The 19,599-nt window shown below is 43.0% G+C and overlaps 1 protein-coding gene across 1 annotated transcript; it reads right to left on the minus strand.

Moving 5' to 3' along the window:
• Positions 1-1,695: 1,695 nt before the first annotated feature.
• Positions 1,696-19,117, minus strand: LOC311054480 (transcription initiation factor TFIID subunit 4-like; the record flags this gene model as incomplete). The annotated part of the gene is made up of 16 exons (XM_084070485.1): positions 1,696-4,014; positions 4,701-4,820; positions 4,931-4,987; positions 5,109-5,234; positions 5,350-5,480; positions 6,370-6,539; positions 7,357-7,471; positions 8,549-8,693; positions 10,503-10,724; positions 12,206-12,295; positions 13,447-13,569; positions 13,943-14,074; positions 15,052-15,165; positions 15,706-15,860; positions 17,300-18,202; positions 18,862-19,117. The coding sequence occupies 16 exons, from the start codon at positions 19,115-19,117 to the stop codon at positions 3,847-3,849; spliced, it is 3,027 nt and encodes a 1,008-aa protein (XP_083926611.1). The 3' UTR covers positions 1,696-3,846.
• Positions 19,118-19,599: the final 482 nt, after the last annotated feature.

Below are 19,599 nucleotides of genomic sequence, written 5' to 3' on the forward strand. Positions count from 1 at the left end.
TTATAAATATGAATTATTAAGTCGTTCAGGTATTCATTCTGTGCATCTTTGGCATTTTATACGAATATAATGTCTTATAGATTTATTACAGGTATTATTTACAACAAGGTTTTAGTGCAGCATAAGATTCAGTGCTAAGTATTTTCTGGTGTTAAGTAAATGAAAATTATCACCATGACCATAAACTGAGAAAGGGGGTGTCAAGCAGAGGGCTTGGGTTTGAGCTGGCAAAAAAGAAATGTTGGCAATGCACAGTAATAGGATATCATCACCACCACCACCACCACCTTCTTTATAACTTTCTTGGTTTGCGATTATTTCCCTTTAAAACCACTTCTCATCCCTATTCTGGGGCAAATACCCAGTGAAAATATTAGTGTGGAGTGAAAACAGGAGGGGGCCTAGTATAGAGCCTCTGCATGGGAATCTATACTACAGGGACTCTGGTTAACTAAGTATATTGGGTTTAAGTGGATGCATATGAGCACAAAGCTCATAGTTTGTCATGATTTATAACATTGTATATACTTCTTCATCTTTGCAGCATATCAAAATGTGAAGATTTTATTAACCCATCTTTATACAGTAGCTGTCACTCAGCATCATTATCCTGACTGAGGCAGCAAACCGTCATTATGCAAAATCAAACAAGAAAACGGAATCGAGTTCAGTGTCCCAGAGTAACATCAGCAAATATAGCCTGACAACTCATACAGGAGAGGACTTAGAAGTCTCTGCAGAGCATATCAACACGAAGACAAGGATCTATGTTACTACTGGCATGAGATACCTCGTCTGCAGGGGTAACAAAATAAACAACTTTGTAAGCCCCAAAGCCGCTGTCTCTGAAGTAATATAAAGCTGTGATTTATGGCGAGCTCTGACGGAGATGTCCATCTGTGAGTGTGTATGTGTCTGTGAGAGAGAGGAGTGTGTGTGTGTGTGTGTGTGTGTGTGTGTGTGTGTGTGTGTGTGTGTGTGTGTGTGTGTGCGTGCGTGCGTGCGTGCGTGCGTGCGTGCGTGCGTGCGTGCGTGCGTGCGTGCGTGCGTGCGTGCGTGCGTGCGTGCGTGCGTGCGTGCGTGTGTGTGTGTGTGTGTGTGCGCGTGCGTGTGTGTGGCGTGTGCTTGTGAGCATGCGTGCGTGTGTGTGGGGGGGGGGGGGGTTGCTTGCTGAGGTAAAGCTTTTTTGGGGTCATTGATGATACCCAGCATGTATCACAGTCATAAAACAGACAATCTGCCAATACCAGATTCCTGACTGTCAGATGTGAATTGATTTAAATAGAATGTCTTCAATTCTAAAGTGGTACAACAGTGCCCTCGCCTGGGAACAATCTGCACAGACAATGACGTCATAGAGGACTAGAGATCCATCTTTTAAGACAGTGCTTTCAGTTTGAAGAACTATTTGCAAAAACAAAGGACTAACATGATTGACCTGTAAGGTAGAGACTGTGTAGCTTTCAGTTTGGTATCATAGCACACAGCAGGACTACAAATACAAAACATTTGGATGTGATTTGTGCTGCTTTTGAATCACTGTCAGATGGTTGACAAAAAGCTGTGAAGCTCCGCAGTACTGAACAATACCAACACGGTTATTTCCTATTAATCACGGTTATTATAGTCAACATTTCTCAGTTTACAAATGAACAGGATTTGAAGAACAATTCACTGACTAGAAAAGAAAACATAGAATCCCCTTTTGTTTTGTTCTTTTAATGGAGATCAGTCTCTCAATCCTCTATAAAACAATAGCAATTAGAAACCTTTTTAATTAGAATATTTACATATCAACAAGTGGCTGTGCAAAATTTACAATACTTGGTACATATTTAGATCTCTCCACGTTGCACATTATCTAAAATAAAGATGAACGAATCCAGAGTCAATGTGGAACAGTGAACTGAGAAATTATACCAATACTGATTGATAAGCAGAGGGATATCAATACTGATTGATACGCAGGGGGAGATCAAGATCATTCTTGAAAAGACAAATTTGCTCGATGTGAAAATACCGTCAACTGACAAATCTACAAAAATTCAAACCAAAGTATATACAATCATAAAATTGCCAATAGACATTCTTTCATAAATCGCCAAAAATGTATAAAGAACAAAATGAGTAAGTGCTCTATGAAATATAAAGAGATATAAAGTGGGCGCGACCAGCTGGTCTATCAAGGGAGCAGTCCAGATTCCTCGCTACATTTCAATGGTTCACCATTATGGCCTCTCTCCATTCATAAATATCAAAATGTAGACAATCACCTGCAGATATAAAGAATCTCTTGATGAAAAAAAAAAAAACTGCCATCGTTGATGACTTATTGTGACTCTGATATCTTTTCATTTCTCCAAAAAATATGCTCCATCAACATGTTTAACCATTCCTTCATCCTGCTCTGCTCATGATTGACAGCTGTCTCAGAAACCATCACAGTAAAGCCCGATTATACTTTGTCGCACTGCTGTAAACAGAAGATTGACCAGCATCCGCAACACTCTGAGCTTGTAAATCTGCCGTTTTCGGCACGCAACTCAGTCATACGACGCCTGACACATTAGGCATAAGAGTGCTACAGTGGGCCGAGATGTGAAATAACCAATACAAAGCTGATTACATTTTACACAATTTTACCAACAAATATGTTGACATATATAAATAATTTGCTTCCAACCAAACAACGCCAAACGAAGAAAACGCACAACAAAACATTAAAAATATACATTTTAAAACACAGAAGAGGACTGACAGGAGTGTTAAAGCAAGTTATTTTTAACAAAATCATCAAGTTAGACAGTTATGATTTATATGGCTTTACTTTGGCAAGAAGGCAACTCAGCAGATGTCCGAACTCGTAATCTCTCTAGTTAAAACAATCCACAGGCATTTAAAAAAGCGCTAAAATATACTATGATGTGAATGGAAAATTGAAATAGCATCCAGAACAAATATTCTGCATTAGTGTGTTTCACCCAGAAATGTCTGATATCAAACACACCTAGCGTTATTGTGGAAGTGTAAAAATCAGCCACGTATACCTGAACATTGCACAGTCATCAGAAATGTCATTAAAACGTTTGCGTTGCACATTATTGAGTTGCTGCCCGAAGGACGACGCCCCGCTGCAGCGACCGTGTGTCGATGTTTCCAGACATTTTATGCGTCAACTCAGCTAAAAACCTTTTGCCTCCAGGGCAGCAGGGGGCAGTGTATGAGGGTGAGGTGCAGCAATACGCTCGCCCAGCCACCTGTAGCGGGAAACGGGGCCGGAAAGCGTGCTGGAAGCAGGGTGACAAGTTCATGTGACATGCCAAGTCCTACCACCATTTGACATGCTACGTCACACCATCATACGCCGTTGTGTGACATGCTGTGCCACACCGCCTCTATCCATTGCAGCTGCCAGAGGCCTGTGCTTTAGGACAGCTATTCTCAAACATTTTCGTGTCAAGCCACCCTAAATTGATATGTACTGTATTTGGCCACAGACACCATTTGAAAACATTTTGTGCCAGGGACCCCCACAAGAGACGATTTGTCAACAATTTTCGAAAGATAGACCTAGCCGAAAAATGTAATAAGGCATAAGTGTTAAAACTGTTTCTCAAGGACCCCTGGGGGTCCCCTAACCTCACTTTGAGAACCACTGCTTTAGGAGGCTGTTTAAAGTGGAAATCCACTTGTTCCAGATGGCGCCCTTTTCCTCAAGTCTCTGCTTGTAGTCACTCAGCGTTGAGTAATCAGAGTAAGAAAGAGGCTTTGTGAGTTTGGCTCGCTCCTTCGTCGATGGTGTCCAGTTTGGGCTGGTCACGGTAGTCTGTGTTTGCACCACGTGTGCTATTTGAGGAAGCCTCTATAGAGCAAGTGTGAGTGACTGGTCCCTCTCTCGTTCTCCAAGCAGAACAACAGGTCTCTGAGGTTGACTCTGGTGATGCGCTGGCGGGTGAACTGTCTGGAACCCCCGACGCTGCTGCCTCCTGACTGGGAAGAGCTGGACCCTGAGCCCTGGGTGGTGTGGGAGGCAAGAAGCATGAGAAGTTAAGGGGAAGTAATGTTGTTAAATCAGCCCCATCCCCTGTTAACAGAGTTTAAAGACCCTGCTCACGTGTCCCCTGGTGTGATTTAAAACATTAATTTTAGTAGTCTTTTTGGCAACACTTCTGGTACGTCTATGGTCTGTTAGCACTGGGATTCCCACAATTATGAATATATAATCCGTCTTCACTGGACTAGCAGAAAACGGCACAGACTACAGTCGGCTCAGTGTGCCATTGATAACGACATGGTCTCCCTACCCAATCGTTAGCTAACGTTGTGAACTAAATTGCACAGATCACGATACGGTAAAGCTCCGCTATACATGGGAAATCGGGATGGCATCGTTCCCATATTGACATGTGGTGATGGTCTACATATCATTTGGCCAAATGGAAATAGCGATCTATACTTCACCTATTATAGTACAAAACATGTTGATTCAACTAAGAGATGCTGAGAAAGGTACGTGTTTACAGCAGATGATAAACAATAATTCAAACATAGCAAGTTTCACTTCCTAACCGATTTCCTGGTTTTGTGACATCATGCATATAGCGGCGTGAGCTGTGATTTGACCCGTCTATTTTTGAGGGGACAAGCATACAGACATTCATACAGACTTCGTTCATGCTGTAAACAAAAAAGTAAGGCACCTCTGCGCTGGCACTGCTACCGGGAGAGTCCGCTTTGCGTTTCTTCCTTGGGCCGATGGCTGCCAGTGCAGTAAGGTTGGCTTCTCTCTGCCTGATCTGGGCCAGCTCTTGTTGCTGCATCTGAAATAAACGCAGTCAAGGATCACATTTCGCTCATTGACACACATACAGTACATGCATAAAGACGCCTCGCATATACAGCCATCATGCAATAAGGGATTCAGACTTACCTCTTTGGCTTTCTGTTTGAGTCTGAGCTGCTCTGGGTCCTCTTGCCGTGACCGAGACTGCAATTAACACAGGCACAGGAATGTTTTAATTAGTTCAGACTTGTAACTAGATGGTGCTGGTAACAGCAATTACATTGGTGGTGATGGATTTTTCTGTGAACTGCTGTGTGTTTCTTGCCTTTGCTGCCTTCATGAGGATCTCTCGTTCCTGCTCTTCCTTCCGTTGCTTTTCCATCTGGTCCAACTGTTCAAAGAACTTGAGCTGGACGCGCACGTCGCTGACCTGTTCGTGCCGCTCATCTTCCTGAAGGGTGGATAGATTTAAAAAGGTGGGAACGAGGTTAACAACATTGTCAAACTGTGACTCAAGAGGTCCAAGATTTTTCCATCACTTTCACGTGAAAAAATGTTTTTTTCACCTTGAAGGTTATGTTTTTCTGCTGTGCCACTTGGGATACTTTTTCCAGAACGTTTTGCAGCCGTTGCTGGGTAGCGTGGGAAATTAAGTTGATCACTTCTGGGCCCAGCTCACTGACACCAAACTTCTTGCCTGTCACAACACATGCAGAGCAGATACATGGAGTGTGACATTTAACTAAGTTACTCTGTGTGTGTGTGTGTGTGTGTGTGTGTGTGTGTGTGTGTGTGTGTGTGTGTGTGTGTGTGTGTGTGTGTGTGTGTGTGTGTGTGTGTGTGTGTGTGTGTGTGTATTTTACCATACCTGTGTGGGCCAAATGTCCCCACAAGTATAGTATTACTTCTCGGAGAGTGCACATTAATGAACATTTCAATCAATAAATATGAGATCCTGTAAATATGCCGGATTTGGCTATAAGCCCATTTCCATCCGCAGTCCCACATACAAATACACCACAGCTACAACATGTACCGTACCATACCTAGTTTAAACCCAATTAAAACACAACATACCTACCAAAGTCTAATACCTAAACAATAAAATATCTAAGGCCTAATTTGAAATATCTAAGATGTTAAAAGTATCAATGGAGACATTTTTAACCATTGTTTTAGTTGTGTTTTAAAAGTACACAAGGTGGAGCTTTCCCTTTGAGTGACTGGGAGGCTATTCCATCGTAATTTGAGAAATAGCCATTGTGAGGACCACTTTCCTGGTCCTCACAAGAGAAATGGTTGTTTTGTAGTTAAAAAAGATTTTGGGAAAAGCTTCATGTTGGGGTTAGGGTTAGAATTAAACATTTAGAAGTTAAGTTTAAGGGATGGGATTAGTTTTCCCTATTTTATGCTTTGTTGTGCAGCAATGTCAAACAGCGAAAAATAGCATTTCTATAAGCTCACAAAGTGCCGCACTACGATGCATAGTGAGCTTGTAGATCTGCTATTTTACGGCCATTTTCAAATTTGCCGTCCAAATGTTTTGTAGTACAAACGTGTGTATGCGTGTTTGTGTGCACGCTCACCAATCTCAATAACTCTCCGGGTGAGTAAAGAGGTGGACAGGAAGGCCTCATCCTTGCAGGATCGGGTCACCGTGCCAACAAGCTCAGAGTTGGTTGCTAAGATACGGGCGCTCTCCTCCGACAAGTTGACTCCTGCCATGGAGGCCACGTCGTTGATGTCATCGTCATCCCTGGATGGACGGAGAGTTAATGAATCTGTAATACAATCTGTCATGCGTCATCGTCACTGAAAACACTGCTGTGTGTATCAGATGTTCAGAGACGTTTAGTTTCAAATAGGGATGCACGATTAATCGTTCATCAAGTCGTATCGGACAATATTTACGAAAACTCTGTATCTGCAAATAGATAAAATAATCGGATGGCAAAATTGTATTTTGTAATATGTGTTAACTCTGCCAGGAATTAATTATTTAATTAATCCGTCTCGGGTCCCCTTGCCAGCGAAAACGGCAATTTTACTGTACCTTTGAAAAATCATGGAATATTCTCTGTGACCGCCGTCCTCACGGAGATCGGCTCATTACAGGCACGGGGGTCCGGTACAATTGGAAAAAAAAATCTGGCCGCGATCCATTTCAGAGCTATGGCAGTTTGAATGTGGCTTGTTTTTTGAATTTAGGTATTGACCAATTTGACTATGCAATTAAATCAGTAATCGTATATAGGCCAACATTTCTATATTGTGCATCCCTAGTAAGTAGTTTCAAATCATATCCATGCTTTGATATCGACCAGAGACTCATGCCACCTCTGAATGTCATTAGAAAGCAGAGTGGGACATGTGCATGAGATGGGTGAACATTAGGGGTACCACTCTAGTTAAAACTGCAGCAGTGGTCCAGGAGGTAGTAGCTGCCATCATTTAGTACTTCATTACCTTACTTTACAATCATTTTACAGTCTTAAATAAACTGCATACTTATCAAATAATTCAAAATATATATTCGACGGTTGAATCCATTCAGGAAATATTTGGAGTCATACCTGTAGGCTCCTCCCCCTCCCTCCTTCAGTTTGTTCTTCTGTGCAGCGTTGAGAGATGACTGGACCCCCGTTAACACTTTGACCCCTGGAGCCAAAGACGGCTTCACCCCTGGAACTAATACACACAAAGTTGTTCCGTAAATGAATGCCCTACGATCATACTACAGCGTCACACAAAAGCTTAAAAAAAAGCTATGCTACTTTTGTCATTTTTCTATTTGAAACCTGAAAAGTACCAATTTTGGACATGCAACCCAACAGAGATGACATAGAACAGGAACAACTTTGTCATTATTCAACTACCTGTAATGACCAAAATTTGGAGCAGATACCAATCCCCAATAATGTTTTCCTCATCAGCCAATACAACACCAATTTAAAAAAAAGAAATAGGGAAATATATAAAATATAGTATACGTCTGTTTTTGTTTCTTTTAACCACATGAATGAAAGGAGATTTGGTGTGAATGGAAAAAAGGAGGGGACCAAGTATAGACCCCTGACGGACCCCAGTCAACAAAGTATTTAGGGTTTAAGTGTTTGAAACAGATTACATGCTTTATTTTGTAAGAGACATTTTTAGTTAACAACCACAAGGTGGTGCCGTTTCCTCATTGTGCAGAGTGAACCCAGTGCCAGACCAGAGTGTGGCTGGATGGAGATCCAGGCCAGTGCACAAAGAAGTGTAGCACAGTGGTGGAAAGTAACTACATTTACTCAAGTACTGCACTTACTGTAAGCACAATTTTGAGGCACATTTACAGTACTTGAATATTTCCATTTTTTGAAAAGAAAGTATTGGCATCAAAATATAGTTATCGTTCTCATTAGGTGATTTCGCAACGCTCGGCACGGCGACTCTCTCGCCTAAGCTTGCTCGGTGGTGCCTCTCGTGGCTCAAGTCACCTTGAAAAAAAAGTGCATGTACTTCTGAGGTTTACTGGCAGTGTGCATACAGCGTTAATAGGTCATCGGTCCAGCGGTTGCGAGATTACACACACACACACACACACACACACACACACACACGGCTAGCCTCTTGCAGAGCCATTCCAACCCGTAAAAACACTAAGAAAAAAGCTAAGAGAGAGGATGTTCTCAATGAGGACTTTAGGAACTTGCATAAACACACATGGATAATATATTTTTTAAAAGCTTCGTGTTTACACACGCAACGTCCATCCAAACGTACCTGTTTGTTGCTGGTACTGTTTGACCACCTGAGGCTGACTCATGATGATGCGACTGTGGCTCTGTCCTCTGAGCGTAACCATGGGCGACTGGGCCAGGGTCACCTGGGGCCTCACCATTGTCCCTGGCAGCTGGGATGCTGGGACCTACAAAGAGACATGGTGAGACACACACAGACAAACAGGACAGAGAGCCACGCAGGACAAAGGAGAGTCGTGACAAGTGGAAAATGTGGCTGCGCTCGAGGAAGGGCTGGGTGATGGGGACCAAATCAAATATCACAATATGTTTGACCAAATACGATATAGATATTGTGATGATACAATAATGTGGCAATAATATAAATGTTCCGTTTAAAAGTTTTCACAAATGTTCAAAAATAGCAAATCTGCATCTCATGGCACACAAGGCGACACAATCCCTATTCATTATTCATTATGTGCAAAGGGTTTATAATGCTCCACTTCCAATGTTGTCTGCTCATTTCTTTGTTTCACCCAACCTTAAAATGTATTTTCCAATTATTTTCTGTTTACTAAAGAGACGCAAGCCCCCTGTTACTAAACACACACTGTATAGTAAAGATTACTCTAAGAATAAAAACACTTATTTTACCACAACAATACCACTTACAATTAAAGCTACAATCTGTAACTTGTATGTCCATTGTCACTTTCTCCCGAAGGAGCAAGGCAATTCCAGTAACTTTATTGACATTGTCAACCAGTCTGTGTCCTAAACGACAATAGAGAAGGAAGACCACCTCCAACCACTGCAGATATGCTAGTTATATTTATTAACATAGTCTACCATGCAGATTGCTTAAAATAATGTTTTATGAATTAAAATAGCCTGAATTTCTATGCCCAAAAGAAACGACTTTTCTCAGAGGAGCCGCTGAAAACGGATGAAATTTAAGCGAACTTCACACAACACCACAAAAATTCTGCAGCCACGGCAGTCAACTAGACAAGGCTATTTTCATATATTTGGTTTAATTAATAATACAGCTTTAGTCGGATTTCCATTACTCTTCCAAATCCTTAACAAAATGATAATTTTCCATTACTTTCCCAGGGCCTGGATATTGCACTTTCAAATTAACTGACGTTTCCAGGAACCGTGAAATGTGCTTTATATGCCATGTCCAACACGATGATGATGATGTTAGTCACACGATTAATGCCAGAATTAAACTGAACGCCACACAGCCCTGCCTTGGCAGCGTGGTCATTGAAGTATGAAGAATTTGACATGTCAATTAAAGTATCAAAAGGAAACAGTGGCTCCAAGCTAAAGGCAAGCAGTTCTTACCAGTAAGATCCACACACCAGAATGCTGCCCCCATTAGGCCTTTCACAATTATTACATAATCGTCTAATCGCAATTATTTGAGATAATCGTAATTATTTTTTCATAATCGTATCCATGTTGAAAAAGGTTCATACATTTTCAAAAAAATAGTTGATCTACAAGGTTACATTGCATCACTTCATGACACGTAAGCTTGTAGATCAACTATTTCTACTGTTTTGAAAATGATTAAATGTCAGTAATTCATTTCTTTGTATATTTAAGTTATTTGTCATTTCTGCCCTGTACAATTATTGATTACGAAGCCTAAAAGGCAAACAGAAATTAAGTTTGTATTCATATGTTCAAAGCCAAAAACACAAGTAAATCGTTAATCGCAATTATTTGAGTGACAATTAATCGTCAACTTAAATTTGTAATTGTGAAAGCCCTAGCCCCCCATCTTACTTACCTTGGTAAGGTCTGAGGAAGAGCCTCCTGGCTCGAAAATAATAAAAAAAACACGATGGGAACAGTATTCTGGTGGGCAAATGTTGTTGTTTTTTCATGTTGATTTTTTTAATCCAGCACCTAGCCCGGCAGGACAGGGTGTGCGTGCCACGTGTCACTTTGTGCGACACCTTTTTCATAGCAGTTCTTACCAGGCCAGCTTTGCTGTGAGGCGTCTGGGTGAGGCCGATGACAGGAGCCTTGGTTCCGGCAGCAGCGCTGGCTGTGGCGGTGTTGGTGGCGAGGGGAGGACGCAGCACCACGGCGGTCAGGGCTGTGGACGCGGCAGGCTGAGGGGTGGCCGTGGGAAGCTGGCTCTGGTGGATGAAGGCTGTCGAGTCTGGAGTCAATTGACGAAGCGCAGGGAGACTTCTCTGGAGAAACGGGAAAGAGAGAGGAGAGAAACAGGTGAGAAGAGGGAAAGAGGGAGGAAATGGAGAGAGAGCAAGAGCAAAATGCTTATCCCATTTAGATCTGAGGCCAGTTTTTGTATTAATAATTATTATTTTTTGTATATATATATATATATATATATATATATATATTTTTTTTTTTTTTTTTTTTTTTTCAAAGATTTGCTAAAATATTCAAGATTTTTTTTAAAAATAGCAGATATACAAGCTCATAGCGCGGCACAGAGTGCCGCGCTATGAGCTTGTATATCTGATATTTTTGAATAGCCAAAGAAATCTAAAATGATACAGATGCGTTCAGGTCTAAATGGGTTAACTCATTCAGTGCCAATGCCATTTTTTCCAAAGTCCAGAGTGCCAAAGACGTGTAACATGTCCAAACCGTGTTTTCAGTGTTTACGCTAGATGGCGCTCTTGGCTAACATATGAGAGATCACTAGGAGATCACGTGATCGCAAGATCTCCTCCACCATTCACTTCCTAGTTAACGTATTTGGGAAAATGACTATCTCGCCCCCTGTGTTTTCCTCTGCATTTTTGGCGAGACATGCCATGTTCACCTAGCCTGGTAAACCCTCCCTCCGGATATCTCATTTCCATTTGATTCCAGGAGTGAGTCTGGCATGAAGGCTTGTATGGGCGTTTCTAGCGCATTACCAAAAAAACGAGCCTATCAGCGCCGTCGCTCATCGTTCTGCGATTGACAGCGACAGTTGGCCAATCAGGTGGCGAATTCGAGTGAGCCCGAATGAAGCCGACAAAAGACGAACGGCAGCCATTGTTGTTTGTGCGAGTGCCTTCACTTCTTACTTTCGGTTTTAAAACGCTCTCAAACTTCTTTTTTGAGACTTCTTTTAAGATATCTTCCCTCCGCTCCAATGATAGGATCTTGAGAAAAAGGTCCATATCTCCATATCTTTTTACCGTGGTGAAAACAAGCCATTTTCAACGCGCGATCACTCTGCAAAGGCGGATCACGTTAGAAACATAATTTTTCCAGTGGTTAGACGGGACCCTTGACCATCGTGCACGCACCCTTTGTTTACATCCGGGTCCTTGTGGAGGCTTCTACAGCTCTAAACAGATCAGCGTAAACGGTAAGAACGCTGACACTGGATGTGTTAAAGAGCTGAGACCTCGCAACAAACTCTCTATAGCAATGATAACCATCATAATATAGAGTATTAACATTTTCACTAAAACCTTTTATATTACCAAAAAATATCACTTTAAGTCTAGTTTTATACTTTAATTTATTTAAAAAAAAATGAAAAAAAAAAAATAGCTAAAATAGCCAATCTTCAAGCTCACAGTGCGCCGCAATATTCTTTCCCACCGTCATATTTGATTTAATGTCCATATCACCCAGTACTACACACAAGGTACATGTCTGACAGCATTCAGGTGGTCCGTCAGGTCAGCTAATAGCCATTTGGTCTCACCTTGAGGAAAGGCACAAGATATGGCTGTGGTGATGAGTTGAGCTCTCGATACAACCTGCTGGTGAAGTCCTCGGCCTCAATCTTCGCCTCCTGTTGCACAGTAAATTGAGGAGAGAATTAGAGATAGGCTCGAATGCAGCCTGACAGCGAGTTGCAGGTTCGGTTCACGAGCTCAACAGCCTTTGTGCCACTCCCAGTCTCTCTCTCCCCGTTTCCTGTCACTCTCCACTGTGCTATCCAAATACCATAAGGTAGAAAAGCCCAAAACATAGCTTTTAAAAAAAAGATGTAGTCAGCACAACAGACAAACAACTCTCAAATCAGGTACTTGGCTAGAACAAACAAAGACACTTATATTTGTCTTAGATATAGTGTCTAGCGTCATTATGACTATAACTGTTCCTCTTTGTATATCAAAGCTTTGAAGAAAAAGAGAGATAAGCTTCAAATGTCCCAAGATAGAATAATGAGACAACTGTTTAATCTTCATCCTGGAAAACACCTTGCCCACTGCACTTCCTCAAGTCCTCAGCAGCACACCCACCAAGTGTGAAGTGGATCGGATGAACGGTTCACAAGATACTGTACAAGTGGCCGTACCGAGCAGGCCATTTATGGAGAACCACTTATCCGATCTATTTCACACTGGACACTGCCTGTCCTGTGTCTTCAAAAATTCACACACCACCCTTAAGTGTGAAGTGAATCGGACGAACGGTTCTCCAAATGGGCAAAGGACAGACCGACAGACAGGGTGTAAAAATGCATTTGCTCAGTTAGGGTGATGTTTTTCTTTTTTATCGTATTTGACCCATAGCTGTTTTTCATTATATACTATTTTTGTTAGGGATGTACATAGCCATAACTCTCTAACAGCACCACGATATACCAGTGTTTGGAAATTGATGTCTGTTCAAACTTCCAGTTTGAATCAAAAGCATTACCATGTTGTCTTGTTTAGTTAGAAAATATTAAATGGGTAAGAACTACCGAACAGAATGTCGGAGAGGCACTGCCCAAGTTCTTATGACGTAGTTTCGTTTATATTGGCCTGCCGAAACAGAAAGACGTTTGTGTTCTGCATGAATGAATGAGGCATATGAAGAGTTTGTTGCAAAATATTCACCAACGCATTTTCGGATTGTTTATTCATCATGCTCCTGGTGTGTAACAACCTCAAAAAGGTGACAGACAAAGTGTGCGAGAGAGAGAGGGGGGGGGGGTCACATGAAGACGCGTACCAGCAGGTTCTTAACCAGCTCTTTGACGTTGGCAGTGGTCTCAGACGACTGTTTCCCACTCGACGCCAGCTTGATCAGGGTGGACAGGAAGTTCTTACACTTCTTCACATTCTCCAGAGTCTCCTGCTTGCAGAAAAAAGAAAAAAATCAAATCAAGTGCATATACTACGCTTGACAAATGTAGCTACACAAAACGAAAACTCATGACAACTCACACGACACTGCGGTTGAAGTGGCCATTTAAACAGTCTATAAATTGATATGGTATGGTTGTGGTTTGTTGGGTCATTCATATACCGTTATCAAGCATGCCACTATTTGCAGTAACACAGGTATATTACTCACAAACCCATCTGACCTGCCTTACCCACCTAATTCAGTTTTTCACCTCTCTATGTGTAACTGTTTTAATCTTTTCTAGGATGGCACCCATTTTGTTTTTGGGTACACAAGGACACACATGGACAACGAGCCAAAGCTAGAAACATTTACTCACAGCACTGATTTGAGTAGGGGGCAGAGGGACCCTATGCGTTACCGCTGTGGCTGCGACTCCAGGCTGCATGGCAGTAGGAGTCCCCAGTGGCTGTCCGGGAGTCGAGGCCGTCCCTCCCAGCATGATGGTGTTCTGTGGGAGTTAGTGGACACATAAACAAATGGACAATATAAAGACAATGGATGAACCTCCAGGTTCATCCATTGAACCTGGAGGTTCAATGGAGTATGTCCTTGAGGTGGAAACAGAAGGTTCCCGGTTTGCGTGCCGGTCTACGTGTCCCTGAGCAAGACTCTTAACCCCTAACTGCTCCACAAGGAGGGTGCAGAGACAGGAGACCCAGGGCAGAAAGAGGGGAGACATGTGAGACATGACGGGAGTTGGATTCTAACTCAGGTCCCTGTGACTCACAAAGAGCATAATATAGTCACAAACAGTTACATAGTGAGCTGAGCATATAGAAAGTCACTAACACACAACATAGAGCACCAACTAGCTGAGCCACTTGGCCCGCCTTAAATGCCTTGCATTTAAGGGCATCTTCAATTATTAAAAAGGATGTATATTACAGCCAACCTTTCCATGTTCTTTTTCTCAAACCCTTTGCGCAACTCCCACCCTAATCAACGTCTATATTATCACATCACAGGTTTACTGGTGTAATGAGATGGGTGAAATTATTTTTTCATACAAGCTCCCATCATTTTTTGTTTTCAGGAAAGGGAAGAATACACATAGAATGAAAGAACAAGGAAAACAGGGCAGATATTCAAATATTCCTGAAGTAAGTATTGTGAAAGACATACAAGCAGGTCAGGTGTATTATGCATATATGGTTAGAAGAAATGGTAATGGTATTTGTGGTTAGACAAAAGCAGCATGGTTGACCATCATGGTTAACCACCCTAGCATCCAAATAGAACATCTAGAAAATAGATCTACAAGGCCACAACGTGTCGCAATGCGACACCTTGTGAACTTGTAGATCGGCTATTTTTTGGTGTAGACGGGAAAAAAGCGGCCCAAGTACAGAGCCAACTCAGGTCCAGTTTACTAAGTCTAGAGGGATTAAGTGGTTAATAATAAGCATGCATCAAGTGGCAGGGTACCTGCAGGACAGGGGGCCTCTGCAGCGTGGTGGTGGCTTGCACAGTGGTCTGGACTGTGGAGCCCTGTTTGATGATGCAGTTGGGGCTCATCTGACGAGCAATCAAGCCTGGAGCCTGGTGAACAGAGAGGGCTTCAATGTGTTGGAGAGGTTAGGCAGAGTACAGGCAGATTTACACCCACTGGGGGTTGGAGTAATGGTGAGAGACCGTGAGACCATAGTCATTTGTTTCAGTGGAGGCTTGAGGAGCAATTCAAGTCCTCAGCTGTTGAATTTCTCTAAAGCGTTAGGCCCTAAAGCATTGTCCCAAACCGTTAGGGGATGGGATGCGCACAAGTTAAAATTGTCCAATTCATGCAGTGGGACACTAATGCATGCTCAATACGACCAGGTATTTAACAGGTTTTGCAACAACATACTATAACAAAAAGAATGAACTAATATGTTCGTCAGTAGGCTTAATAAACCAGGTAATAAGAATGCACAGTTTTTTGTTTGTTTTTTAAGTCTGCATCTGCACCCAGAATCAAAGTAACTTGTGTAGTAACAGGTGTAATTTATAGTAACCATACCGGAAACTTGAATTGGAATATTGGTATCGTTATCAATTGATTTCCGTCTCTGTTTAGGTGGGCAGCTGCATGTCCAGTAGTACCTGTACAGAGGTGATCTGGACAGGTGGAGTGCTGGTAGGTGTTGCAGGTCGTGGGGTCATGGCACTTTGGGACTGTGACTGGGCTAAGGTCTGGGCTAAGGCCTGCTGGTGGATCATCAACAGCTGTCCACTCTCGCTGCGAACCAGGACCATCCCTGCAAGGGGGGAAAAGGCCAGACGCATGCATGGAGGGGTGAAGGGTCATGGCCATTGTGCAATGATCATCCTTTTGACTGTATGGAAAGGCATCTTGTAACCCAAGCTGCAAATATTAAAAGCTCAAAATCGCACCTGAAAGCACTCCAAACCCTTACACACTACTTAAAAATAAATGTTGCCCATTCCAGTGTATATAATATTTTAAACAACACTGATGGGAAAAGCAGATAATAAAAACACTGTCAGATTAACACTAAATACCCTGATAGGCAATGCAGAGCAGATAATAAAAGCTGTCAGATTAACACTAAATACCTGTTGACATAATAAAAGAGGCAGATTTCTGTTATCTGTGACAGGATAATAAGACAATCAATAGATTGCAACAGCACTGAAATGGTTTAAGAGTGTCTCGGATCTCTTGATCTGAGTGTGATGCAATTAAAACCTCGTCTGTGCATATCCCTTCTGGTCAAATAAAGACAATCAGCCTGCTGACAAAATGTGAGCTAGTACACAGAGTTAGTCGAATTGTCCTTGGGCAGGACACTGAACCCTACATTGCCTCCAATGAGTCCGTCGGCGCTAGCTTGCCACCATTGGTGTGTGAATGTGGGAAAAGTGAGGACGCTGGCGTCGACTGTTCGCCGCTTCACCTCCCAATGTCCCCCCCTCTGTATGAATGAATGAATGAACCATTGTACAGCGCTTTGAGCACTTGGAAAAGCACTGTAAAAATGCAATTCATTATTATTAATACACAGTACACACCTCTCCAATCGACAAATTCACAGAAGAGTTTCTCAGATAAACACAATGTGTTGCTTTTCTGTCTGGTAGCAACATAATGTGGTCACTGCTAAAAGTTAGTGCTGCTTGGTTGCAGTTTTATTTCACACTAAATGATTCTCTAAAAATCCAGACCCACTTTGTTTCTCAAAGTGGGTCTGGAGACTGGAGGTCTGGTGGTCCGCCTATTTATACATTTGAATTTGGGGGTCTTTAACATGAAAAGGTTTGGGAAACACTGCTCTAAAACATGTGCCCCCCGAACATCTGTCAAAATGTAAGATACCAGGAGCAGTGGGGTCGGAGGTCCAGAGATCCTCAGCTAAATGAGGAACAGTATAACCACTTTGTTTTACCTCATACATGCACAAAAAGAATAGGGACGTAAACTTGAGCGTGGTTAATTCCTCTATAATTTCACCAGCTAGAAGGTAATCCAATGAGAGAATGTACTGTGTAAGAATGCCTATTCAGATCATTGGTTTCTCTCTCCCCACCTACAGTATAGACAGATGTAGAATGCTGTTCTTAATCTAAACTTTAAAACTCTTCTTTTAGAGGAAATATTTTCAAATGGGTGGTCCACGGCTTAAAACGTATCAATTTGGGGGTCCTTGACATGAAATGTTTATGGAGAGGCACTGACCTGGAGGGAGCTGAAAGTTGTGGATGTTGGGAGCGCTCTGCTGTGGCTGTGTGAGTCGAGGGGCCAACACTTGAGGAGCGATCGCTCTTATTCCAGCAGCACCAGTGGCCGCGACAGTCGACGGCACTGAAGTCCTCACGTTTTGCAAGACAGTTGCGTTTTTAACAGCACCCGTCGATGCAATGGGAGCTGCGACTTGCCCCGCAGTCTGAATGATCGTTTTCGGAGACTCAAATCTGTTGACCAGCGTGGTGGTGCCTGCCAGACCACTGACAGCCGGCGCTGTGAGGAGCACCGTGGCAGGGTTGTTGCTGTTGCACCCACTTGGCGAGGTAATCATGGGAGTTTGCATAGGCGGCCGGACGAGCGTGACTGTGGGCACACTGGTGGGCACACTGGGCACCACGGTGGGGACACTGGGCACCACAGCGGGCTGAGACGACATCATGGTCGAAGAAGCGATGACATTGTGCATCGAAGAGGGCTGAATAATAGTGTTCGACGTTGTGGCTAGAACCACGTTTCCTTTGGCCACAGAGCCGGTGGTGGCGGGTCCGTTGTTGACAACCATGACAGCAGGCAGTGAGTTGCTGACACCGCCTCTGTCCCCTCCTCCGGGAATAATATGAGACTTTAGAAGCACGTTACTCCCATTCAAAGTTTGAACGGCAGGCGTCCCAGGTTTAGCCCCCACCATGGAGACAACGACACCGCCGGCTGTCACTGCTGTCACCGTCTTGGCGTGACTCTGGGAGCCGGCTGTCATGATCATGGATCGCGGCAGCGGCGGGATCGATGCTGCGGTGCCGGCGACTGCAGCTCCATCCACGGCTGAACCACCACCGCGTGACCTCGCGGTGTTGTTGTTGATGACACCTCCTTGTATCCCTCCTCCTCCTGTCCCTACGAAGACATCGGAGGAAAAACACGGGAAGAAGCAGCGGGATAATAATCCAAACCTCAGTCAACATCATCATCATAATAATAATAATAAAGTAGGGTTTTTTATCAGCAGCAACAACGTGTAGGTAGGCCTGTCACAATTATTACATAATAATAGATTAGCTAATCACAATTATTTGAGATAATCGCAATTATTGTCATAATCGTTTCAATGTTAAAGATACATTCATACATTTTTAAAAAAATATAAAAAAAATATTTCAGTAATTTCCTAACATGTATTTCAGTTATTTGCATATCTGCCCTGTGCAATTTTTTTGATTACGAGGCAAACATTTTTTTCCCCCAATGTTCAATGCCAAAAAACATTAAATCGTTAATCGCAATTATTAATGTGACAATTAATCGTCAATTTAAATGTGTAATCGTGACAGTAGACAGCTTTAACAACGTGACAAACAGGAGCTAACGTTCAGCTAACTGGGGGGAATCTTAAAAGATGAGTACTTGGTTGCGTGCCGGGTGTCACACACACACACACACACACACACACACACACACACACACACACAGAAAATAAGCAGATCTACAAGCTCACAGCGCGTTGTTAGTGCGCAGTGCATGGCACGCAAACAAGTATATAAATCAGGCATTATTACCTGCTTTAGCGAGCCCTTGTGAAAGAAGTCCCATCTTGGTGCCCTGGACATCGGGATTATTATGACTCCCACCGCCTCGTCCAGCCGGGCTGCCGATGTGACTGACCGCAGACTGGACCCCCCTGACCACGGACCCCTGACCCGCGGCTCCTCCAGTCAGCTCGGACTCCAGGGATCCGACTAGGTCGCTGACTACTTTTTCGTCCACCTCCGTGTTGAAGAAAACATCGTCCAGCAAATCGGAGCCCGCCGCCATCTTTGACCCTCTGTTTACGCTACGTCAGTGTTGCCAGGTTGTTGTGCGAGAGAAATGAGCAACCAGGCCTACGAAAACAAGCCCAAAAGAAGTGACTAGGCTCGCGACGCGTTGTGAGCTTGTATATCTGCTATTTAAAATACAGGTAATTCGGATCATTTTTTAAACATTTTAAAAACACAAAAACTTGTATGGGGGGTATCCCTGGCACAAAATATTTGCAGTTGGGGGGGTCTGCGGACAAATACATAACAAAATGTTTAAGAAGAACCACTGGTTTAAATAACATTACACAACAAGCCCAAAAAACCGCAACCACCAATATTTACAAGCAACTTTACAGAAAAACAAGCCCAAAGTCGCTTACAATAAGCGGACATGGCAACCCTGTTTACGCTACGTCCGCGGGACGCATGCGCCGATTCGATGGACCCCGCGCGCCCGGCGCTCTGATTGGTCGCTTTCGAGAAGTAAAAACCCTA

Source organism: Gymnoscopelus microlampas (assembly GCF_963454915.1).
Source record: "Gymnoscopelus microlampas genome assembly, chromosome: 10".
In the NCBI taxonomy this organism is placed as follows: Eukaryota; Metazoa; Chordata; class Actinopteri; order Myctophiformes; family Myctophidae; genus Gymnoscopelus; species Gymnoscopelus microlampas.